The sequence below is a fragment of the Erythrolamprus reginae genome, chromosome 7 (genome assembly GCF_031021105.1).
Source record: "Erythrolamprus reginae isolate rEryReg1 chromosome 7, rEryReg1.hap1, whole genome shotgun sequence".
Taxonomy (NCBI): Eukaryota; Metazoa; Chordata; class Lepidosauria; order Squamata; family Dipsadidae; genus Erythrolamprus; species Erythrolamprus reginae.
The window spans coordinates 80,420,142-80,446,475 of record NC_091956.1 but is presented as its reverse complement, the minus strand read 5'-3'; the positions used below and the strand labels follow the sequence as shown (position 1 = coordinate 80,446,475).

The 26,334-nt window shown below is 38.4% G+C and overlaps 1 protein-coding gene across 2 annotated transcripts; it reads right to left on the bottom strand.

The window, feature by feature from the left end:
- Positions 1–1,335: 1,335 nt before the first annotated feature.
- On the bottom strand, positions 1,336–19,444 carry LOC139170566 (alcohol dehydrogenase 1-like). 2 transcript variants are annotated; one of them, XR_011559642.1, is made up of 10 exons: positions 19,339–19,444; positions 15,620–15,721; positions 12,793–12,934; positions 10,030–10,117; positions 9,387–9,609; positions 7,980–8,240; positions 6,333–6,468; positions 4,323–4,461; positions 2,588–3,394; positions 1,336–1,638 (listed from the first exon to the last, which is right to left on the bottom strand). XR_011559642.1 is itself a non-coding variant. In XM_070757959.1 (9 exons), the coding sequence occupies exons 1-9, from the start codon at positions 19,354–19,356 to the stop codon at positions 3,370–3,372; spliced, it is 1,134 nt and encodes a 377-aa protein (XP_070614060.1). In that variant the 5' UTR covers positions 19,357–19,444; the 3' UTR covers positions 1,336–3,369. The 2 variants fall into 2 exon arrangements, 1 of the variants encoding a protein (XP_070614060.1); XM_070757959.1 differs by having other exon boundaries at positions 1,336–3,394.
- Positions 19,445–26,334: the final 6,890 nt, after the last annotated feature.

Genomic DNA, 26,334 nt, shown 5'->3' with positions numbered 1-26,334 from the left:
AGAGAATAGACAAGTAGTAATATATATAAAGAAAAGGATAGAAGAAAAGATATATAAGAATAGGGGAGAAGATATATGAAAGGAAGAAAAGATATATGAGATAAAGGAGAGACAATTGGACAGGGGACGGAAGGCACACTAGTGCACTTATGTATGCCCCTTACTGACCTCTTAGGAACCTGGAGAGGTCAATCATGGATAGTCTAAGAGAAAAATGTTGGGGGTTAGGGGTTGACACTACCGAGTCCAGTAATGAGTTCCACGCTTCGACAACTCGATTGCTAAAGTCATATTTTTTACAGTCAAGTTTGGAGCGGTTAATATTAAGTTTGAATCTGTTGCGTGCTCTTGTGTTGTTGCGGTTGAAGCTGAAGTAGTCATTGACAGGCAGGACGTTGCAGCATATGATCTTGTGGGCAATACTTAAATCGTGTTTTAGGCGTCGTAGTTCTAAGCTTTCTAGACCCAGGATTGTTAGTCTACTTTCGTAGAGTACTGTATTCTGTTTCAAGTGGAGGAGTGAAGGGCTCTTCTTGACAAATATATATTTTTCTTTTATGTACACTGACAGCATATGCACCAAGACAAATTCCTTGTGTGTCCAATTACACTTGGTAAATAAAGAATTCACTTCTATTCTAATGAACCCATCTTCGGGGCAGGGCCATCCTCCACCAGGGGTGAGAATATTTTACCTATCTATCTATCTATCTATCTATCTATCTATCTATCTATCTATCTATCTATCTATCTATCTATCCATCCAATACACAAAACACATCAATGGGAATTGGCATGAAGTATTACATACAAGGAAAAGATATGAAAATGGAGGAGAAGATATATGAAGGGAGGAAAGATATATGACATATGGGATAAGGGGAGACAAATTGGACAGGAGATGAAAGGCACACTTGTGCACTTATGTACGCCCTTTACTGACCTCTTAGGAACCTGGCGAGGTCAATCATGGATAGTCTAAGGGAGAAATGTTGGGGGTTAGGGGTTGACACTACTGAGTCAGGTAATGAGTTCCACACTTCAACAACTCGATTGCTAAAGTCATATTTTTTACAGTCGAGCCTGGAGCGATTAACATTGAGTTTGAATTTGTTGCGTGCTCTTGTGTTGTTGCGATTGAAGCTAAAGTAGTCATCGACAGGCAGGACGCTGCATTATTGCCAGATCGCTTGCTAGTGCACCTTGTTTTACCAAAAGGGAATAGAAACTATGCTCCTTTGTATATTGGGGGTTCTAGATTTATTATTTAATCCAGAGATAACATAACCCCGTCTCCAACTATGCTAGACCACAAAATAAACTTATGGCAAAATCTATAATTTATCAATGCCTTTATTATGACCAACCAAAGCAACACAGAAATGTGTGCAAACATTTTATTTTCATCCCTTCATTACTGCATTCATTCAATTCATAAGATGCCTAATCACAAAACAATTCAAGGTGGCATATATATTATTTTACTGAAAGAGTAGTAGATCCTTGGAACAAACTTCCAGCAGACGTGGTTGGTAAATCCACAGTAACTGAATTTAAACATGCCTGGGATAAACATATATCCATTGTAAGATAAAATACAGGAAATAGTATAAGGGCAGACTAGATGGACCATGAGGTCTTTTTCTGCAGTCAGTCTTCTATGTTTCTATGTTTCTATATATGTTGTTATTTTTTAAAAATTTAAACCAATTTATCATCCTAAAACCAGTTACAAAAATGGAAGAACAATGCAGCCCACAAGGAAATTCCAAAATGTCCTATTGTGTAAAACAAATGGAAGCATTAGTTGTGTTATGTTGCAGTGTCAATTATAATCCTTTTTTAAAATAGTAGACTTGTACCTATTGCATATTGGCTAATCCACTATTAAACAAATGAGATTGCTTTTTGCTATGTTTGTAGCTAATGTGCCATCAAAATAGCCTGGAACAGATTCTGTGACATATCTCAAACATAGAAACATAGAAACATAGAAGTCTGACGGCAGAAAAAGACCTCATGGTCCATCTAGTCTGCCCTTATACTATTTTCTGTATTTTATCTTAGGATGGATATATGTCCTCCAGATTGAGTTCATTAAGTCTTTCCTGATACGTTTTATGCTTAAGACCTTCCACCATTCTTGTAGCCCGTCTTTGGACCCGTTCAATTTTGTCAATATCTTTTTGTAGGTGAGGTCTCCAGAACTGAACACAGTATTCCAAATGTGGTCTCACCACAGCATTCTATATAGTGGGATCATAATCTCCCTCTTCCTGCTTGTTATACCTCTAGCTATGCAGCCAAGCATCCTACTTGCTTTCCCTACCGCCTGACTGCACATGTCTGAACTTCCTTTGTCAAATCCATACTTGGGATAATACTCTTGCTAGGTCACCACTACCACTACTACTACCTTTCAGAAGCACATTTCCTCAAAGTTTGCACAGTTGTGTTTCAGGAGAGCTTTTAAAAAAGGATTTTTTTCCAATGGGCCATGATGCAAGTTGACTTTGTCCCCAAATCAGATATTTAAAGGTTAGATAGAAACATAGAAGACTGACGGCAGAAAAAGACCTCATGGTACATCTAGTCTGCCCTTATACTATTTCCTGTATTTTATCTTAGGATGGATATATGTTTATCCCAGGCATGTTTAAATTCAGTTACTGTGGATTTAGCAACCACGTCTGCTGGAAGTTAGTTCCAAGCATCTACTACTCTTTCAGTAAAATAATATTTTCTCTTGCTGCTTTTGATCTTCCCCCCAACTAACTTCAGATTGTGTCCCCTTGTTCTTGTGTTCACTTCCCTATTAAAAACACTTCCCTCCTGGACCTTATTTAACCCTTTAACATATTTAAATGTTTCGATCATGTCCCCCCTTTTCCTTCTGTCCTCCAGACTATACAGATTGAGTTCATGAAGTCTTTCCTGATACGTTTTATGCTTAAGACCTTCCAGCATTCTTGTAGCCCGTCTTTGGACCCGTTCAGTTTTGTCAATATGTTTTTGTAGGTGAGGTCTCCAGAACTGAACACAGTATTCCAAATGTGGTTATTATTTCAATCTAAGTTTCAAGATTCCATGTTTGCTTTTTCATTGAATCTGGCCAAATGATAAACATATCTTGCAGGCGGTGGAAAGATGGATGGGTCTCTGCAATGGTGATGGGAGGATCAACTGGCCTTAACAGCATATCAAAAACATTTCCCCACAACAACTTATAAATTTAATGGCGTTCCATATTCGTTTACCAATATAATTGATTATAAATGTTTTCAGCACAGACTAAATGGTTGTATAGTATTAAATTGAGATGCTATTAAAACTGCACAAGAGGCTGTGAGATAGGTTAAATTTGTAGTTTTAAAACAGCAAAACGCAGCGAATGCTGAAAGATAAAAAGAAAGAGGATTAATACATTTGCAAGGTCTACCTACACTAAGATGATAGTGCAATAACCTTGACTCCATTTCCATCAATCAATCAATCAATCAATCAATCAACCCATCAATCAATCAATCAATCATATTTTTTATAGTTTCCCATCTCACAAAAAGCAACTCTAGGCTACTCTGTAACAATAGTTTATACAATTATAAAAACAACAGCTATAAAAATATAAAAATCCACCCTAAAAGATAAATATAAAAATGAATATTTATGAATCAAATTCACATAGCCACCCAGCTTACAAAAGTTATAAAAGTTATCCACATTAAAAGATAAATATTATAAAAATGAATATTATTTAATAAAATTTGTATTAAAACACAAAAAGGTACTCTGGCCAGTGTATAATCAATTTCCATTGTTTCTATCTTTTATTTGTATAATTTAGCCAAAGCCTATCTTGACATCTTCAAAGCACATGGGAATTCAAGTTATTTGGGATGGAAAGTGACATTGATCTCTTGATCAAAAATATGCAGGTTCAAATTCCTACACAGTTCTGAAGTTCACAGGGAATCATGGGGACCTTGGTGTTTTCAGATCTTGGCTAGGTTTTTTTGCAAATGTTTCATTACTAAGTTAGATAACATAATCAGAGCTAGTATAGATGATAGCACCTAGTTTGGTAATAAAACATCTGCAAGAAATTTTTCAAACTTGGAGAATACCAAGGACTCTATTGTTCAACCTGTTCTATAAATATTGTCTTCCATAGGTATGACAGGTTATCCTTGTGACATCACTACTTTTTTAGCTTCGTGTACTTTAGAGATAAGTTATAATGATGAAACTGTATCAGCATGAAACCTTTAGAAGAATGATCTGACCAAATAAGAGAAATAAAATGTGACAGCCTGAAATCATACCTTTTTCCAGAAAGTAAAAGCTCAAATCCTTCGCTGATCTTCTCAAAAGGCAATACATGAGATATTAATGCATCTGTATTGAATTTATGTTTCATATAATCCAAAACAAGTTTAGGGAGTGCATCCTTTAATTTCCAACCTGGGTTTTAAAAGAAAACAAATAGGAATACTAATTGAGCTATTCATTTCTTTGTATAAAAGAAATGAATTATTTTTTTTAAAAAACGCAGCATCACCAACTCTGGTACCTATAATAAAATTGTCCTTCAAAATATTGAAATGATGCGATTGGAGACCATTAGAATGGTGAACTCTGAACTGTTGGCTTATTCTCCAATTATATCACAATACCTACAATGATAAATGCTATTATATTAGAAAAAGGGTTAGTGTTTATTATCCATTTTTCATTATAATGTCATCTCTTTAAAAAAACTGTAGCTAATCTCAGGGGTTGCCACAAAGAAGAGAGAGTCAAGCTATTCTCCAAAGCACCTGAGAGTAGGACAAGAAGCAATTGGTGGAAACTAAGCAAAGAAAAAAACAAGCTAGAACTAAGAAGAAATTTCCTGACCATTAGAACAATGAATCTGTGGAACAGATTGCCTCTAGAAGTTGTGAATGCTCCAGCACTGGAAGTTTTAAAAGAAGAGATTGGATAACCATTTGTCTGAAATAGTGTAGGCCAGGGTCTCCTGCCTAAACCCTAGAAGACTTCCAAGATCTCTTCCAACTTATTCTAATTCTTATTCTAATTCCTAGCCTAGACTGGTCTATTCTATTCTATTCTAGTCTAGTCTAGTCTAGTCAAGTCTAGTCTAGTCAAGTCTAGTCTAGTCAAGTCAAGTCTAGTCTAGTCTAGTCAAGTCTAGTCTAGTCAAGTCAGTCTACTCTACTCTAGTCTAGTCAAGTCAAGTCTAGTCAAGTCAAGTCAAGTCTAGTCAAGTCAAGTCAAGTCTAGTCTAGTCTAGTCTAGTCAAGTCAAGTCTAGTCTAGTCTAGTCTAGTCTAGTCAAGTCAAGTCAAGTCAAGTCAAGTCTAGTCTAGTCTTCCATTGCATTGCAATAATAAGATATTGAGAATCTTGACAAAACAGCATTTCCTAACCGGAGCCTACTACTCTCTGCTAAAATTCAGCAACGGGAAATGGAGACAGTTCAGAGCCTGAAACTAAGCAGATAGTAGATGTTGTGGTTAGCTCTGGCCCAGCTCCTGCCCCAAGGACTGTGGATGTGGGGGAGGCATCCACATGCCGCAGGCCTGTTTTGCCCCCGGTGGAATCTGCTGATGAAGGCTCCTCTGACCAAGAAGACATGAGTGACAGGGAGGAGGAGAGTGTGGCAGACAGCTCAGACAGAGATCAATTATCTCGCTCCTCCTTGGATTCAGAACAAGAGTTAATGATACAGCCACACATGTGGAGAGCGATGCATAGGCAACAACAACTGAGAGATTATTATCAAAGAAAATGAGGCCACCTGTGGTTGGGTGGGGCTGTGGTCATTAGCAGCCTGTGGGTTTGGCCATTGTGGAGGATTATCTGATCATTGTGTTTCGTGACTGCTTTACTGACTTTGACCTTTTGTGTGCTGATTTTCCCCCGCTTTGAAACTAAACCAGGGCAAAGTGTGTTTCACTTTGTGAAAGAAGAAGGATTGTGAATTGCCTCACAGCTGCAAGAACTGATAAGGGACTTGTACAAATTACAGTTTGTTTGGAGATGAGTGCTCTGTGCTATACCAAAAGAGGGCTTAGATTAAGTGAATTTTCATTATAAAGAACATTGTTTTGAATTTTCAAACGTGTCTGTGTCTGAAATTTGTACCTGTGAATTTTTGGGAGGAGTCTGCCAGAGAGCCCGACAGAACAGTAGATAGAAAAGTCAAAATAACTTTATACAATTTTATACCAAGCCGGACCAATCTAAAACTATACTTCTTATTTTGAAAAAAAGAATCTCACGCAGCTTCTGGTTATAGATATCTTTTGACCCACATTAGCCGGTGCGTACCTCCAATCAGACAGCCTACTAGCCTCCTTCCTGTGAGCAGGAGAGCAGGGTCAAAAGAGAGCTGTGATTTTGTAGGCGGTGCCCCCACCAGCACACAGACCCCATGGCCCAGGTGGGAAGATGCAAGGGCACTGACCTATTTGAGACACAAAGAAAAACAAGCTAAAGAATTAAAGTGAACAGACTGTTGTTGTTGTTGTTGTTGTTGTTGTTGTTGTTGTTATTATTATTATTATTATTATTATTATTATTATGTCAGTACAACACAGCAAACGAGATCACTATGCTGTATTTCGTATTTCATCACCAGTCGGGCGCTTCCCAAGCACCTAGGACTGCATGATGTAGCGGCGAATTATATTTGCCAGTAAAGCGGCTTTTTGCAATTGACAGATGGAAATTTTGTCAATTCCAATGGTTTTCAAATGTCCGCTGAGATCCTTTGGCACTGCGCCCAGCGTGCCAAGTACCACTGGGACCACTTTCACTGGCTTATGCCAGAGTCGTTGCAGCTCGATTTTTAGATCTTCGTATTTCACTAATTTCTCTAGCTGCTTCTCCTCAATTCTGCTGTCTCCTGGGATTGCGATGTCGATGATGATGATGATGATTATTGTTATTATCATCATCTTAGATGTGACTCGCTGATACTGCTACGAAGATTCCAAAGTTCAGTGATACCTCGTCTTACGAACCCCTCGTCATACGAACTTTTCGAGATATGAACCCAGGGTTTAAGATTTTTTTGCCTCTTCTTCCGAACTATTTTCACCTTACAAACCTGCCGCCGCCTCTGGGATGCCTCACCTCCGGACTTCTGTTGCCAGCCAAAGAGCCCGTTTTCACGCTGGTGGGATTTACCTGCAGCATCGCAAAAATGTGGAAGCCCGGAGCTGGGGTTTCCCATGGAGGGGAGCCCCTGGGGAATCCCAATAGCGTGAAAACGGGCACTTTGGCTGGCAAAAGGAGTGAATTTTGGGTTTCCCGCATTAAGCGCTTTTCCTTTGATTCCTATGGGAAACGTTGTTTCGTCTTACAAACTTTCCACCTTACGAACCTCGTCCTGGAACCAATTAAGTTCGTAAGACAAGGTATCACTGTATTTATTTATTTATTTATTCATTCATTCATTCATTTATTTATTTATTAGATTTGTATGCCGCTCCTCTCCGTAGACTCGGGGTGGCTCACAACAATAACAAGAACAGTGTAAGAACAAATCTAATAATTAAAAAAACACACACTAAAAATCCCATTATTAAAAGCAAACAAACACACAAACATTCCATGTATAAACTGTATAGGCCTGGGGGAGATGTGTCAGTTCCCCCATGCCTGACGGAAGAGATGGGTCTTAAGAACTTTACGAAAGGCAAGGAGGGTGGGGGCAGTTCTAATCTCTGGGGGGGAGCTGGTTCCAGAGGGTCGGGGCCACCACAGAGAAGGCTCTTCTGGACATACAGTATATTTAATGTTCACATTTTTTCCTAGAAAATGGAAAAAAGATCCCCCCCAAATATAGAATATGTGACCACAAGACACTAGAATATTTTCTGTTTGAATGTTAATCCTAAGATCTGAAGGTGCTTTCCTGCCACAAAATGGAAATTTGAACCTAAGAGATTATTCCCAACACAAATCACATACTTCCGTGTCGATGCGTCCAATCACTTCAAAAGTATAGTCCACGCCAAGACCAGTCTTCTGCACAAGCACCTCGTGAATTGGCTTCTCAAAATCTTTGGGGCAGAGGCACTCGGTGGCTCCTAATTCTTGGGCCTTCATAAATTTATCCTTGTTGAGGTCGATCCCAATAATCCTGGATGCTCCAGCTGCTTTACAGCCCATGATCACAGACAAACCAACACCTCCTAAGCCAAAGACGGCACAGGAAGAACCAGCTTCAACCTGGAAAAAAAGTCAGACAGAGAAGAATCAAGAAAAAAGGGCAATACAAAAATTAACCAATGGAATTTTATTTATTTTTATTTATTTATTTTGTCCAATACACAATGAGGGTTTTAGTGGGTATATATCTATATACACATAACAAAATACACAATGAAGGTTATAGAGGAGATACTCATTGTAAAATATATCTAAGAAAGAATAGAAAAGAAGGTATAGTAATAGAACATATCAATGAAAGAACAGAAGAAGAGATATAGGAATCTGGAATCTGGATAGGTCAACTGTAGATAATCTAAGGGTAAAGTGTTGGGGGTTTGGGAATGACACTATGGAGTCCGGTAATGAGTTCCACGCTTCGACAACTCGGTTACTGAAGTCACGAACTATAATTTACAAATCTTAATAATTGGATTCACAAGATATATCAAGCGAAGCTCAAACAAGCCAGAGATTGACATCAACTTAACCCATGGTTTACAAGGCAGTTTTGTTCAGTTCTGGATACCTCACCTACAAAAAGATATTGACAAAATTGAACGGGTCCAAAGACGGGCTACAAGAATGGCGGAAGGTCTTAAGCATAAAACGTATCAGGAAAGACTTAATGAACTCAATCTGTATAGTCTGGAGGACAGAAGGAAAAGGGGGGACATGATAGAAACATTTAAATATGTTAATGGGTTAAATAAGGTTCAGGAGGGAAGTGTTTTTAATAGGAAAGTGAACACAAGAACAAGGGGACACAATCTGAAGTTAGTTGGGGGAAAGATCAAAAGCAACATGAGAAAATGTTATTTTACTGAAAGAGTAGTAGATCCTTGGAACAAACTTCCAGCAGACGTAGTTGGTAAATCCACAGTAACTGAATTTAAACATGCCTGGGTTAAACATATATCCATCCTAAGATAAAATACAGAAAATAGTATAAGGGCAGACTAGATGTCTTTTTCTGCCGTCAGTCTTCTACGTTTCTAAGTCAGCACCATATTTACAATGTAAATCAACCATAGTAGATCAGAATTACTCAAATCATAATTGTTATCTTTATACCACAAGTTACAACAAAAGCCAAATAAATCAAGGTTCTGGAAGATATGAAACGAACTCTTCTTCCAACCTATACAGAAAGTATAAAATTCTTACCTTGGCACAATTGATGGCAGCTCCATAGCCAGTTGAAAAGCCGCAGCCAAAGAGGCAAACTTTATCCAGAGGAGCATCATCGTCAATTCTTACAATAGATGCCTCAGGCATCACCGTATACTCGGAGAAGGTGCTTATCCACAGGAAGTGATGAATCGGTTTTCCCCGGCAGGTGAACCTGCTGGTTCCATCTGGCATCAGACTTTGGAAAGCTTTATAAAGGCTGTTTGAGGAGACTCAAGTCAGTGTTTTGTCATAGACTATTATAGACTACATTATCACAGATAATCCCCACTCGGTTAAAGACCTTGGTATACTAATAACAAAAGATTTAAGTGCCAAAGCCCACTGCAACAATGTAGCCAAGAAGGCTTCAAGAGTTGTAAACCTAATCCTACGTAGCTTCTGCTCTGGCAATCTCACACTACTTACCAGAGCTTACAAAACTTTTGCCAGACCCATCCTCGAATACAGCTCATCTGTTTGGAACCCATATTGCATCTCAGACAGAATAGCGATCCTGACTGTTCCAGGAGTGGCCTACTACTGATCCCCTGGGCCAGATCTGGTCCCTGGGCCTTGAGTTTGACCTCCCATGCTGTAACTGGAAAACCCAAATAAGTAATACGTACAACAAACTTACTGGGATTTGAGACAGCAGTTGGCTTTTGGACTCAAGCAGCAATCACACTTTCCACATTGAGGAACACAGAGAGGAATGACTTTGTCACCTTGCAGGGAATAAAAAACAGTCCTTTTAAAGCTACAAATCTAAGAGAGAAAAACTAAACTACAGTGTTCCCTCGCTTTTCGCAGGGGATGCGTTCCGAGACCGCCCGCGAAAGTCGAATTTCCGCGAAGTAGAGATGCGGAAGTAAATACGCTATTTTAGGCTATGAACAGTATCTCAAGCCTTCCCTTAACACTTTAAACCCCTAAATTGCAATTTTCCATTCCCTTAGCAACCATTCAGATTATTACTCACCATGTTTCTTTATTAAACTTTATAAAAAAAAAAAATTATTAAAGGCAGACGAAAGTTTGGCGATGACATATGACGTCATCGGGTGGGAAAAACCGTGGCATGGGGAAAAAACCCGCAAAGTATTTTTTAATTAATATTTTTGAAAAACCGTGGTATAGACTTTCCGCGAAGTTCGAACCTGCGAAAATCGAGGGAACACTGTATTGTTAAGAGGAAATATTACCATTGTAAGGCACTATTATACCATGGAAAAATATAGAGGATATGAAAGCAAACACATAGAAATGGATACGTCAATGGATAAATTAACAAGATATATGTGTAATAATAAACAAGGAGAGAAAAAAAATTGTTATAAATGAATATGCTGCAAAAAACAATTAGCCTGCAATTTAGCAGGTGTAAATATTAAGCTCTGATACCAAAACAACCCGTGTATAAAGCACAATGCTTTATTCCGTCTTGAGTGTATATAGGTATGTTGTTATTCCTTGTCTTCTCACTCTTTTTCTCTTTCTTATTTTCTTTGGATTTCTATGCAAAAATAATTATGTAATTTTATGCACTTTGTAAACGTTGTACTGTTGTATTGTTTATTACCCTTTTTTAATGTAAATAACTAATATTTTTTTAAAAAAATCAGTCCTAATGTGACCTCTTGGGGGTTAAAAATCTCATAGCGTATTAATAAAAGTTCAAGGAATCAATATTTAAGCTGTAAACACGGAGAAAAATTCCCAAGATGTATTTCAGACCTTAGGTCGTCACCTTTTTCATTCGCTTGTTAAAAACAGCTTATGTTTTTTCAGGCCTTTTCAGGGGCCAGGAGGAAAGATGCTGCTATTTTAAGAAGTCAACTGTTAACATAATTTTTAAGTAGCTTTTTCCCCAGGCCTCTGAAAAGGCTTGGGGAAAAAATGGGATCAGTAGCGGGCTGCTACCGGCATGGACCACACCATAGCTCTGGTAGCGAAAATGGAGCTGTGTGCGCAGCTCCATGTCTCTGGCATGTGTGCATGCATATCCGAATGAGATTTTGCTTCGGTGTATGCGCAAGTAAAATCTCGCTAGGGAATGCGTGCAAGAGATTTTGGTGAATCATCAAAATCTCTCCAGCATGCGTGCCCCCTTGTGAGATTTTGCTTCCATGCGTATACGCAGAAACGAAACCTTGCTCAGATGCTGGAGCTGCGCGCGGAGAGCACTGATAGCAGCAGAAAATAGGAACCCCCACCTGAATGGGATGGCTTATTTTATTTTATTTTATTTTATTTTATTTTATTTTATTTTATTTTATTTTATTTTATTTTATTTTATTTTATTTTATTTTATTTTATTTTATTTTATTTTATTTTATTTTATTTTATTTTATTTCATTTCATTTCATTTCATTTCATTTCATTTTATTTTATTTATTTTATTTTATTTTATTTTATTTTATTTCATTTCATTTCATTTCATTTTATTATTTTATTTATTTTATTTTATTTTATTATTTTATTTTATTTTATTTTATTTATTTTATATTATTATTCATATTTGGATTGTTATTCTGACTTCATAATAAGTCTGTATGACTGTTTATCTGAATATGTTATTTCTCAAAGTAAACTTTAATTCAAGTTAGCTGTGTGTGGCTGAGTAATTATTCACAACTAATCTCAATCTAAACATTTCTCTGTGTGCACAACCTTAGTAAACAAGGATTACTCTGCTCATACACAACCTTGGTAAATAAGGATTACTCTGCTCATATATTAACAATGCACAACAATATCAAGTTATCGCTGCCCGTTTAGCTGATATAGGCCTTCATACGCATCAAATTCTTCCGAACAACCAACTATCTTGTAAGAGTTACAGCATAGTATATGTGTGCATTCAAGATGTATGACCTTTTGTAATTATTGTCAAAAGAAAATAAGGAATCTGATCCCTTTTGAATATTTCAAAATACAGATGCATCTTCAGAATTGCCTGAAATTCCTAGTACTGTATTATCCAATGTGAATAGTTTATCTATCTCATCACATAACGAATCCCAGCGACCGATTAGGTCCCACAGAGTTGGCCTTCTCCGGGTCCCATCGACTAAACAATGTCATCTGGCGGGCCCCAGGGGAAGAGCCTTCTCTGTGGCGGCCCCAGCCCTCTGGAATCAACTCTCCTCAGAGATCATAACCGCCCCCACCCTCCTTGCCTTTCGTAAGTTACTGAAGACCCACCTATGTCGTCAGGCATGGGGAAATTGAACCCCTGGGTTTATATTATTTATATATGGTTTGTGTTGTATGGGGTTTTAGATGTTTTTTTTTAATGTATTAGATTTGTTTACATTGTTGTTATTGTTGTGAGCCGCTCCGAGTCTCCGGAGAGGGGCGGCATACAAATCTAATAAATTAAATTAAATTAAATCCTTACCTGGTTTTACACAAGTGACGTCTGGTCCAATACTTTCAACGATGCCTGCTCCTTCATGGCCCCCAATTACAGGGTAGTCTATGTTTGGAAAAAACCCTTTCCACACATGATCATCTGTCCGGCAGATCCCAGTGGCTACCATCTGTATGGATAAGAGTATGTCATTTGAACACTTGGGTGCAATTCGTATTTTCACTTAAAAAGGTTCACCAGACCCAAAGTCTATCTAATCCAGCATTCTCTTTGCATAGTGAACCCAGCAGATGCTTTGTGGAAGCCTTCAAAGAGGACAATCCCCCCAATCCCACCACATAACCAGGTTCGCCTGGTGCACCAGTTGCGGCCCTATTTGGACCGGGAGTCACTGCTCACAGTCACTCATGCCCTCATCACCTCGAGGCTCGACTACTGTAACGCTCTCTACATGGGGCTACCTTTGAAAAGTGTTCGGAAACTTCAGATCATGCAGAATGCAGCTGCGAGAACAATCATGGGCTTACCCAAATATGCCCAGGTCACACCAACACTTCGCAGTCTGCATTGGTTGCCGATCAGTTTCCGGTCACAATTCAAAGTGTTGGTTATGACCTATAAAGCCCTTCATGGCACCAGACCAGAATATCTCCGGAACAGCCTTCTGCCGCACGAATCCCAGCAACCGGTTAGGTCCCACCGAGTGGATCTTCTCCGGGTCCCGTCAACTAAACAATGTCACTTGGCGGGACCGAGGGGAAGAGCCTTCTCTGTGGTGGCCTTGGCCCTCTGGAACCAACTCCCCCCAGAGATTAGAATTGCCCCCCCCTCCTTGCCTTTCGTAAGCTACTTAAAACCCACCTCTGCCGTCAGGCATGGGGGAATTGAGACCCTCTTCCCCCTAGGCCTTTACAATTCTATGCATGGTATGTACGTATGTATGTCTGGTTTTTATATTAATGGGTTTTTAATCGTTTTAGTATTGGATTACTATTGTACACTGTTTTATTGTTGCTGTTAGCCGCCCCGAGTCTCCGGAGAGGGGCGGCATACAAATCAAATAAATAGATAGATAGATAGATAGATAGATAGATAGATAGATAGATAGATGATAGATAGATAGATAGATAAATAACAGTTATACAGTTAAAGGAAGGAGGAGTAAGGAGATTTAGTTTGTTGTCTGGAGATCACAAGAAAGAATGCTATTCAATTTATTGGATTTATAAGCCATCCATCCCCAGAATGGACTCTGGATGGCATACAACACGTTTAAATACAGTATACAATCAATAAACCCCCAAAATTTAAAAAGCATCCATCCATCAATCATCTATCACTTCGGTCCGGAGCTGTATGTTGTTGCTCAATGGCCCCAGACCTGGTGGCAAAGCCATGTTTTAAAGGCCTTTCGGAAGACCAAGAGTGTGAGGGACAGTGCGAATCTCCAGGGGAAGTTGATTCCACAACTGGAGCCCCCACAGAGAAGGCCCTCCACCACGATCCTGCCAGCTGACACTGTTTGGCTCATGAGACCTGGAGGAGGCAGAATTCTGTGGTATCTGATCGGTCACTGGGAAGAATGAGGCAAAAAATGGTCCTGTAAGTAAACCATATTGATTTCTTTGGTTGGCACTTTTCAAAATAATTTGTTTTGAGTGTTATCAAAATTTGAACTGTGGTCTCCTTAAAAACTGGTTCTATAAAGTACAGCATATACAAATTTTGTTTTAACTGTGGCAAGAATTACAGATACACAGTTCTGGAAAAACAAGGGAACACCTAAAGAGGAAGTTATAATTTAAAAAAAAAAACAGTTACCAATTATTTTTGTTTGTTTGTTTCGTTTGTTTTCTAGCCACTTACAAAATTTATCCCATATGGTGTTTTAAAAAATAATAATAATAATGGACTGTGCGGAAATGGGCATGTCAGCTAGAGCAGTGTTTTTCAACCAGTGTGCCGTGGCACACTATTGTGCCGCGAGACATGGTCAGGTGTGCCACGAAGAAGGAAGCTCAGGTTCCGGTCTTGCAACTTTTTGCTGAGAGAGTGAGAGTGAGAAAGAGAGAGAGAAAGAAAGAGAGAAAAAGAGAGAAAGAAAGCAAGAGAGAGAGAAAGAGAGTGAGTGAGTGAGAGAGAGAGAAAGCAAGAGAGAAAGAAAAGAGAGAAAGAGAAAGCAAGAGTGAGAGAGAAAGAAGGCAAGAGAGAGAAAGAAAGCAAGAGAGAGAGAGAGAGAGAAATGAGCAAAAAGGAGAGGAAAAAAGAGAAATGAGAAAATGATTGAGGCAGAGAATGAGAGGAAAGAGAGAGAAACAAAAGAGAAAGAGAAGTGACTCTTGATTTAAAGCATATGATAAAAAGCACCCAAAGAATAAGAGAGAAAACCCCCCAGCCCTTACCTGTTTTTGGAAATGGTTCAAGAGTGTGTATACACACACACACACACACACACACACACACACAGACACACAAGGGTGGGGAGGAGACAGGGATGGAAAAAGAGAGGAGAGTGTCTAAGGGTGTCATTTTGTGTCATTTTGGTTGGTGGTGTGCCCCAGGATTTTGTAAATGTAAAAAATGTGCCATGATTCAAAAAAGGTTGAAAATCACTGAACTAGAGAACTAAAAGAAAAAGAGGAGTCTGACTTTTACAAAGTTTGGAGCATCCATCAACAGGAACTTTTCAGATAGCAGCACATTGTGTTCAAGCCTTCTTTGCTATTTATATTTGCCTAAGCATTATTAGCCTTTCCAGCAACTCTCAATAGTTTAAGTACAAGATAACTGCAAATTTAATATTATTATTATTATTATTATTATTATTATTATTATTATTATTTGCTTGCATTACCTTCACTCGAATTTCATGGCTCTTTGGTGGTGCTACTTCTATCTCTTCAATCGAAAACGCCTTGCCTGGTTCCCAGATGACCGCAGCTTTGCACTTAATCACCTGTGTATACATGGACCATCAAAAGAAGTCAGAGGAATGAGAAAATCTATCCTAAGAATATTTCTCGAATAAATGAACTTTTGCACAACATTCTTTTTTTTTTGAGTTTTGCCTGTATATGACATCACGTCATGTGGGAAAAAAACAACAAACCACCCTTCCATACCAATTAACTGAACTTGCAAAAATCAGAAACGATGAAAACGTTTTTTTAGAAAAAGAAAACAGTATCCATTCCTATCTGGAAATGTTACAGAACTTCCACTTGTTGCCAAAAATTAGTTTGTAAATTTTAACTATGCAATTAATTATAGATCTGATAGATAGACAGAAGCAGGTTGGTCTGTTCATAAGTAAATAGGTAGGTAATAAAAGAAACTAATTTACTTATAAACCAGTTTGGTGTAGTGGTTAAGGTTCTAGGCTAAATACCAGGAGTCAAAAACTAATTCGAAAGCACACAACTAGTCAGTAAATATATATACTTAGCACAAAGAATAAAATTTATATTGATACTTCACAAGAAGAGCCATTCACTCCTCCACTCGAAATAGAATACCCTATGAGACTAGACTTTCAACCCTGGGTCTAGAAAGCTTAGAACTAAGACGTCATAAACATGATCTAAGTATTGCCCACAAAATTATATGCTGCAATATCCTGCCTGTTGGCCACTACTTCAGCTTCAACCACAACAACACAAGAGCTCACAACAGATTTAAACTTAATATTAACCGCTCCAAACCTGACTGTAAAAAATACGACTTCAGTAACCGAGTTGTCGAAGCATGGAACTCATTGCCGGACTCTGTAGTGTCATCCCCAAACCCCCAACACTTTACCCTTGGATTATCCACAGTTGACCTATCCAGATTCCTAAGAGGTCAGTAAGGGGCGAGTACAAGTGCACTAGAGTGCCTTCCATCCCCTGTCCTATTGCTCTCCTATATCTCCTATACCTTTCTTCTATTCCTATATCTCTTCTTCTATTCTTTCATTGATATGTTCTATTCCTATGTCTTCTCTTCTCTTCTTTCTTAGATATATTTTACCATGAGTGTTTCCTCTATAGCCTTCATTATATATTTATTATATGCATACCCGATATAACTCTCATTGTGCAATGGACAAAATCAATCAATCAATTAAAATAAAATAAAATAAAGAGGAAAGGAATGCCTATCATGTACAGATATGTAAGCATAGCAACTTATTCCCTGCTTTCATTTCTGGTCTAGTTGTAAATGTACAATCTATGTACACATCATGTAATAAATAGATTTCCTTACCTCAAGCGTAGATACATTCACTTTATCTCATAGTAGTTCTCTTTTACATTTGACAAGAGTTTTGCAAGTCACAACACTTCACATTCGTTATAATTTATTACTAAATAAAAAAAAACTACTTAGGAATCTTGTACTATAAATTATAAAACAAACGAAAGAGGAAACGTGGTCTCCATATTTAGATGAGCTTGTAAAGCCACAGAAAAGAGATTCTAAGAGTGAAAAGTTTCTGGCTGAAAACTCTGCTTTAAACACTACTCTGGAAACACACGCATTCACACACACACACATTATTTTTATTTATTTTTGGCACATTTCCCTTAAACTGCAGTGAGATTCAATTAGTTTTCTGCACGGAAGAGAAACACAAAATTAAGATTTAATTTATTTTTATAAATAACACAAAGCTCAAGGTAGCAAACCTATCTGAATCTCTTCTTCCTCCTGTGATGTGAATTAGGCTGTCCCGAAGATTAAAGTGGGATTAAAGCTCAAGAATTTCCTAATTTCTAGCCTGGTGTCTTCTCCATTAGATCAAACTGGCTTTCAATAATGTTGGTCTTCTGCATGGCGAAGAACGAAGGTCAGTCCACATTTACATTACCAAATACTATCGATTTAAATCAAACATGGTACAGCATTTAAAGCCCCCCCCCCCGAGGCGAACCCCCAAAACTTTACCGTTAGATTATCCACTGTTGACATAGAAACATAGAAGACTGACGGCAGAAAAAGACCTCATGGTCCATCTAGTCTGCCCTTATACTATTTCCTGTATTTTATCTTACAATGGATAGTATGTTTATCCCAGGCATGTTTAAATTCAGTGACTGTGGATAGCTGCTGGAAGTTTGTTCCAAGGATCTACTACTCTTTCAGTGAAATAATATTTTCTCACGTTGCTTTTGATCTTTCCCCCAACTAACTTCAGATTGTGTCCCCTTGTTCTTGTGTTCATTTTCTTATTAAAAACACTTCCCTCCTGGACCTTATTTAACCCTTTAACATATTTAAATGTTTCGATCATGTCCCCCCTTTTCCTTCTGTCCTCCAGACTATACAGATTGAGTTCATGAAGTCTTTCCTGATACGTTTTATGCTTAAGACCTTCCACCATTCTTGTAGCCCATCTTTCTGACCTCTCCTGATTCTTAAGAGGTCAGTAAGGGGCATGCCTAAATGTACCAGAGTGCCTTCCATCCCCTGTCCTAATGTTTCTATTTTTACTACTAGTATTATATATATAAATATTGTTATATCTTTGTATACCACCTATACGTACTTGACAAAACAAACAAACAAATAAAATAAATAACATATTTGGGAACTAATATTTGTCCACTGGGTTTATCAGATGCGGCCGCTCCTACTCTCATCCCGAAAATTCCTCAACAGAGCTAAAGAATAGGAAATACCACTGCCCTGTTCAGATACTATAGATTAGATTGTGATTCCATTATCTCTAACCAACATCTCCAATGCAATCTTGAAATGACTCGAGTAATCGAGTATATAGGAAGAAGATATCGTGAGTGTTTTAAATACTCCGAAGACAGCGCTAAGTCTTAGTACGGTAAGCCCAAGACAGATTGGGTCAGTATTTTTCTGCCTAGAGTTCAGGTGAAGAATAAAAATACTCTACAGTGCTCCCTCGCTTTTCGCGGGGGATGCGTTCCGAGACCGCCCACAAAAGTCGAATTTCCACGAAGTAGAGATGCGGAAGTAAATACACTATTTTTGGCTATGAACAGTATCACAAGCCTTCCCTTAACACTTTAAACCCCTAAATTGCAATTTACCATTCCCTTAGCAACCATTTAGATTATTACTCACCATGTTTATTTATTAAAGTTTATTAAAAAAAATATTTATTAAAGGCAGACGAAAGTTTTGCGATGACATATGACGTCATTGGGTGGGAAAAACCGTGGTATACGGAAAAAACCTGTGAAGTATTTTTTAGTTAATAGTTTTGAAAAACTGTGGTATAGACTTTTCGCGAAGTTCGGACCCGCAAAAATCGAGGAAACACTCTACTCTACTTTTTTAGAGTATACTCTAAAAAAGCAAGCATATGAGTATATGTTTTCTGACCCACGACAGAATTTCAAACAAGTTCAACAATGCTCTAGAAGGCTTAATATTATTTTTTAATCGTCAGGCAGATTTACTTTTTGAATTCCCAAGTGTTGAATGATTCTTCAAGTCTGAATTTTACAGAGAAGAGAATAAATCAACACAAGTCAAATTCACAGAATGCTTCAATTTTAGAAGTGGTCTAATAACCACGTACAGTACACCCAATTTTTGATTAAGAGTCTTCCTTACCTTCCCAGTGGTAGCCATGTATTCCAAGATCCCTGCTTAGTATCTCTCCAAGCTCGTCTATAAATGACTCCTTTCCTTGATTACTTTGGCTCTGAAAGATACATGAGCAACTTTTCTCCACCCTGTCCAACACATAAAATGTTTAATCTATGATAGGTCAGCTCAGGAAGGGGAGGGTTTGTTTGCAACCGTACTAAGAAGTTCAATGTTTTCCAAGAGTTTTGCCTAAAACGATCTGCCTCTGGAGAGACCATCCAAAGATAACTGCCATTTAGACCCAGAAGATAGATTCCAAAAGCATACAGACCACAAGGCTTAGTTCCAAAGAAGTTTCTGATTAAAAACTAGTCTGTACCAGAAAAGAAAAAAACTCAACAACAACCACAAACATATTTGATTGATGTTCTCTTGCTTAAATTACTTACATAAAGGATAAATACAGAGTGTATAATGCATTTGGGCAGCCATGTTAATCCCACAGGTTTGATGTCCGCATCATAATTGAGAAAAAGGAGTCCTTGTGGAATAGCTAGGAAGTTTGCAATGTGCATATAACACGTTCGTGAAGGCAAAGATTCATTAAAACAAATGACAGTTCGTATGACAAACAATATAAATGGAAAAGTAGCACTTTTTTTTTTAATGGATCTTTAGCAAAATTCCCAGCATGTGCAACACTAATTAGCCCTAAAAGTACAGCTCCAAATTTCTCACATTGCCTCTGGATTGTGAAACATTAAACATTAAATGACTACTCACAGAAGATAGCTGAAAATGCATGATGGGCTTAAATCATCGCTGAATTATTTGATTCATTCATGCATGGCTTCAAAGATTGATTTAATTATCCCATTATTTATTTATTTATTTATTTATTTATTTATTTCTATCTATCTATCTATCTATCTATCTATCTATCTATACACTGTATATATATATATATATATATATATATATATATATATATATATATTTATGTTTTTGCAAAAACACAGAGATTGGAACTCCAGCCTGATGATGGTAAATGTGATTTTACCGAAACGTCGCATAGACATGCAAAACATTACACAGGGCAAAACCCGAACTCAGAACAATCTACATATATATATATATATATATATATATATATATATATATATATATATATATATTTATTTATTTATTTATTTATTTTGTCCAATACACAATGAGGGTTTTAGTGGGTATATATCTATATACACATAGTAAAATACATGATGAAGGTTATAGAGGAGATACTCATAGTAAAATATATCTAAGAAAGAATAGAAAAGAAGGTATAGTAATAGAGCATATCAATGAAAGAATAGAAGGAGATATAGGAATAGAAGAAAGGTATAGGAGATATAGGAGAACAATAGGACAGGGGACGGAAGGCACTCTAGTGCACTTGTACTCGCCCCTTACTGACCTCTTAGGAATCTGGATAGGTCAACCGTGGATAATCTAAGGGTAAAGTGTTGGGGGTTTGGGGATGACACTATGGAGTCCAGTAATAAGTTCCATGCTTCGACAACTCAAAGTGTTGGTTATGACCTTTAAAGCCCTTCATGGCATTGGACCAGAATATCTCCGAGACCGCCTCCTGCCGCACGAATCCCAGCGACCGATTAGGTCCCACAGAGTGGGCCTCCTCCGGGTCCCATCAACTAAACAATGTCGGTTGGCGGGCCCCAGGGGAAGAGCCTTCTCTGTGGCGGCACCGGCCCTCTGGAACCAACTCCCCCCGGAGATTAGAACTGCCCCTACTCTTCCTGCCTTCCGTAAACTCCTTAAAACCCACCTTTGCCGTCAGGCATGGGGGAACTGAAACATCTTCCCCTGGGCATGTCTAATTTATGTATGGTATGCTTGTGTGTATGTCTGTTAGTATATGGGGTCTTTTTTAAATCTTTAATATTTTAAATTGTCAGATTATTTATGATTTGTTTCCACGTGTTGTGAGCCGCACCGAGTCTTCGGAGAGGGGCGGCATACAAATCTAAGTAATAAATAAAATAAATAAAATAAACTCGGTTACTGAAGTCGTATTTTTTACAGTCAAGTTTGGAGCGGTTAAAGTTAAGTTTAAATCTGTTGTGTGCTCTTGTGTTGTTGTGGTTGAAGCTGAAGTAGTCGCTGACAGGCAGGATATTGCAGCATATAATCTTGTGGGCAATACTTAGATCATGTTTAAGGCGTCTTAGTTCTAAACTTTCTAGGCCCAGGATTGAAAGTCTAGTCTCGTAGGGTATTCTTTTATTATTATTAACTTAAAATAATTGTCGAATTCTACTCATGTGTTGCTGGAATGCATTCTGTATTGGCCCAATACATTGAACTATAAACTAACTCTTCTCGTTATGTTTGCATAACATGAAATATATTTGACTACTCTGTGTGTCAGTATATCACACAAGCACAGCTAGTATTGGGCTCTCCAGGCAAAATTTAGCCAAACGAAATCAACCTAAAAGTAGATGCCACTGCAATCAGTGAATAGAATTGATGCAAAAACAACATTTATAGCAATCGCACTTGAATATGAAATTACTTTAGCAGTTTCCTGGTAGAAATGTTCTTGGCGGGCACAATGCGGGAGATACATTTTCAAAAACAAAACAGAGAAAGAGCGGGGGAAAGCTTCACTAAAAAACTAAAATGGTTTAAATAAAGAAAAACTTAAAAATCATGGATCATGTTATAATAAAATAAAAATTATAGCCCTTCACTCCTCCACTCCAAATAGAATACCCTATGAGACTAGACTTTTAATCCTGGGCCTCGAAAGCTTAGAACTAAGACGCCTTAAACATGATCTAAGTATTGCCCACAAGATCATATGCTGCAACGTCCTGCCTGTCAGCGACTACTTCAGCTTCAACCACAACAACACAAGAGCACACAGCAGATTTAAACTTAACTTTAACCGCTCCAAACTTGACTGTAAAAAATACGACTTCAGTAACCGAGTTGTTGAAGCGTGGAACTCATTACCGGACTCCATAGTGTCATCCCCAAACCCCCAACACTTTACCCTTAGATTATCTACGGTTGACCTATCCAGATTCCTAAGAGGTCAGTAAGAGGCGAGTACAAGTGCACTAGAGTGCCTCCCATCCCCTGTCCTATTGCTCTCCTATATCTCCTATAACTTTCTTCTATTCCTATATCTCTTCTTCTATTCTTTCATTGATATGTTCTATTCCTATAACTTCTCTTCTCTTCTTTCTTAGATATATCTTTCTATGAGTATCTCCTCTATAACCTTCATTATATATTTACTATATGTCTACCTACTATAACCCTCATTGTGTAATGGACAAAATCAATCAATCAATCAATCAAATAAATAAATTTTTAATCAAGAGGAAGGGAGATAGATAGATAGATAGATAGATAGATGGATGGATGGATGGATGGATGGATAGATAGGTAGGAAGGTAGGTAGATAGGGAGGGAGGGAGGGAGGGAGAGAGAGAGGGAGTGTGTGTGAGAGAGAGATACAGGCAGGCAGGCAGATAAGCAGTAGTTGATATTGAGGAAGTAAGGGGTGTGCATACTTAGTTTTGGTTTATGGGGATTGGTTTTGTTTGAAAGTGGATTGGAAGTTTGGATGGTTTTGGTGATGGCGGTTTGAAAGTTGGATGGTGGATTGTGGGTCTTAGTTTTGATGCAGCCAGTACAGTAGACGATGTACAGGTCGGTTTGTCCTTGGTCTTGACATTTTTTGAGATCTGCTCAACGTTCGCAGGAGCGGATTCGTTGTAGTATGGATAGGTCAAGCCTTGAGCCAGATTTTTTGCAGTTGGGGTCACTTTTGTGAATAGGGTTTATAGTATAAAAGAATTTTCATTTGCTGACTTTATCTTTGCAAACGACTCTACAGAATTTGGGGGCTACTGAACCATTTCTATATTTAAACTCGGGGACATCTCTGGAATCTTCAATTTCTTCGGCGGAGAATTTTGATGCGATAATGTTGAGAACCTGATCTATATCAGGTTCATTTGTGATTTCAAGCCCAAATAGAATAGCATTACAGTATTCCCTCGATTTTCACGGGGAATGCGTTCCGAGACCGCCCGCGAAAGTTGAATTTCCGCGAAGTAGAGATGCGGAAGTATATACACCATTTTTGGCTATGAACAGTATCACAAGCCTTCCCTTAACACTTTAAATCCCTAAATTACCATTTCCCATTCCCTTAACAACCATTTACTCACCATTATTACTGGTACTCACCATTAAATAAGACACTTAGTGATCCTGATATTTATAAACATAACTATTTATTAATAATATGACATCATCGGGCGGGAAAAACCGTGGTATACAAAAAAACCTGCAAAGTGTTTTTTAATTAATATTTTTTGAAAAACCATGGTATAGGCTATTCGCGAAGTTCGGACCCGCGAAAATCGAGGGAACACTGTATTACATTTTTGTTCCTGTTCAACAGTATCTTTAATGAGTAAGGATATCCCATGTTGACTGTATGACTGTAACTTGTTGCTTATATCCGAAGATTTTTATTAATATTGCTTCTTCATTGCTTATTTGACCCCTATGACAATCATTAAGTGTTGTATCACATGATTCTTGACAAATGTATATTTTATTTTATGTACGTTGAGAGCATATGCACCAAGACAAATTCCTTGTGTGTCCAATCACACTTGGCCAATAAAAAAAAATTCTATTCTATTCTATATGCAGTAGTACCTCTAGAGACGAGCTGCTCCACATGCGAGTATTCCAAGTTACGAGCCACGACACGAGCAAAATTTCTGTTCGACACCCGAGCTCAAATTCGGGATACGAGCCGAGCTTCCGTTAGGTGGCGCAAGAATCTCCTTGCTTCCAGTTATCTCGGCGTGAAAAACAAAGTCTAAAGGCATGCGTTCGAGATGCGAATTGATCGACTTACGAGCTCGGGTCTGGAACGAATTAAACTCGTATGTCGAGGTACCAGTGTATTGTTATGTACATGTTCACGTATATCTATTTGGTAGATTTGGGAAGTGTGGAGAAATAGCAATAGTACTCAGACTTATATTTAGCTCCATAGTGCTTTACAGCTCTCTCCGAACAGTGTACAAGGCAATCCTTTTGCCCTCAAATACTGGATCCTCGTTTTATTGACCTCAGAATGGCCAGTTGAGTCACCCTTGAGCCACGTCAGTATCGAACTCCTGACTGTGGGTAGAGTAAGCCTACAATACTGCATTCTAATCCTTGTGCCGCAAGGGAAATGTATGTTGGCTAAAAGAACTGTAAAATATTGCAATGGAAAACATGGACATGATTTGTTTTCTTACTGCTGCGTGCGGCCAAATTTAAATTAACCCTTTTCAGCCAAAAGTCAAGGAAGAAAACGTTAAAGCAACAGAGTTTAAAAATTGCATTTATTTAATTTATATCCCACATTTATAAACAACTCAAAGCGGTGAATACTTTTCTCCTCTCAACTCTGTCAGTTGAGTCAGGCTCAGTGTGTGTTGGTGACCCAAAGTCACCGAATCGGTATCAGTTGCATTTTATAATGATTTTTCCACGTTTTTTAAAATACAAAATTGCTACGTATCCACTTTGAAGCAGTGTTGATCCTCAAATGAGACTGTATGTCTGTATGTATATTTTTTCTATTGATCAGGTTTGCATGATACAATTAAGCATAGAAACATAGAAGACTGACGGCAGAAAAAGACCTCATGGTCCATCTAGTCTGCCCTTATACTATTTTCTGTATTTTAACTTAGGATGGATATATGTTTATCCCAGGCATGTTTAAATTCAGTTACTGTGGATTTACCAACCACGTCTGCTGGAAGTTTGTTCCAAGGATCTACTACTCTTTCAGTAAAATAATATTTTCTCATGCTACTTTTGCTCTTTCCCCCAACTAACTTCAGATTGTGTCCCCTTGTTCTTGTGTTCACTTTCCTATTAAAAACACTTCCCTCCTGGACCTTACTTAACCCTTTAACATATTTCAATGTTTTGATCATGTCCCCCCTTTTCCTTCTGCCCTCCAGACTATACAGATTGAGTTCATTAAGTCTTTCCTGATACATTTTATGCTTAAGACCTTCCAGCATTCTTGTAGCCCGTCTTTGGACCCGTTCAATTTTGTCAATATCTTTTTGTAGGTGAGGTCTCCAGAACTGAACACAGTCTTCCAAATGTGGTCTCACCAGCGCTCTATATAAGGGGATCACAATCTCCCTCTTCCTGCTTGTAAAGCACATGTAAGTAAAGCAATTACTGGAGCTGTTGGTAGACATACATTGCTGGTTTATATATTTGCCAACCCAAACTGATTGGACAGAAGTCTAACAGTCTTTGGTGCTCTCTGAGTTTGGTTGTTTTCTTGGAGATATTTCATTACTCAAACTAGATAAGATCGTCAGACACCGTGCTCAAAGAGAATCAAGGATCCCTCATTTCAACCCTGAGCTACAAATATTCTCCTTTATTGGTAAAACAAGATACAGTGGTACCTCTACCTAAGAATGCCTCTACTTATGAACTTTTCTAGATAAGAACCGGGTGTTCAAGGTTTTTTTGCCTCTTCTCAAGAACCATTTTCCACTTACAAACCCGAGCCTCCAAAACTGTAACCAGAAAAGGCAGGGAGAAGCCTCCGTGGAGCCTCTCTAGGAATCTCCTGGGAGGAAACTGGGCCGGAAAAGGCGGGGAGAAGTCTCTGTGGGGCCTCTCTAGGAATCTCTTGCGAGGAAACAGGGCCGGAAAAGGTTGGGGGAAGCCTCTGTGGTGCCTCTTTAGGAATCTCCTGGAGGAAACAGGGCTGGAAAAGGCGGGGAGAAGCCTCCGTGGGGCCTCTCAAGGAATCTCCTGGGAGGAAACAGGGCCAGAAAAGACTCGGAGAAGCCTCCGTGGGGCCTCTCTAGGAATCTCCTGGTAGGAAACAGGGCCAGAAAAGGCTGGGAGAAGCCTCCATGGGGACTCTCTAGGAATCTCCTGGGAGGAAACAGG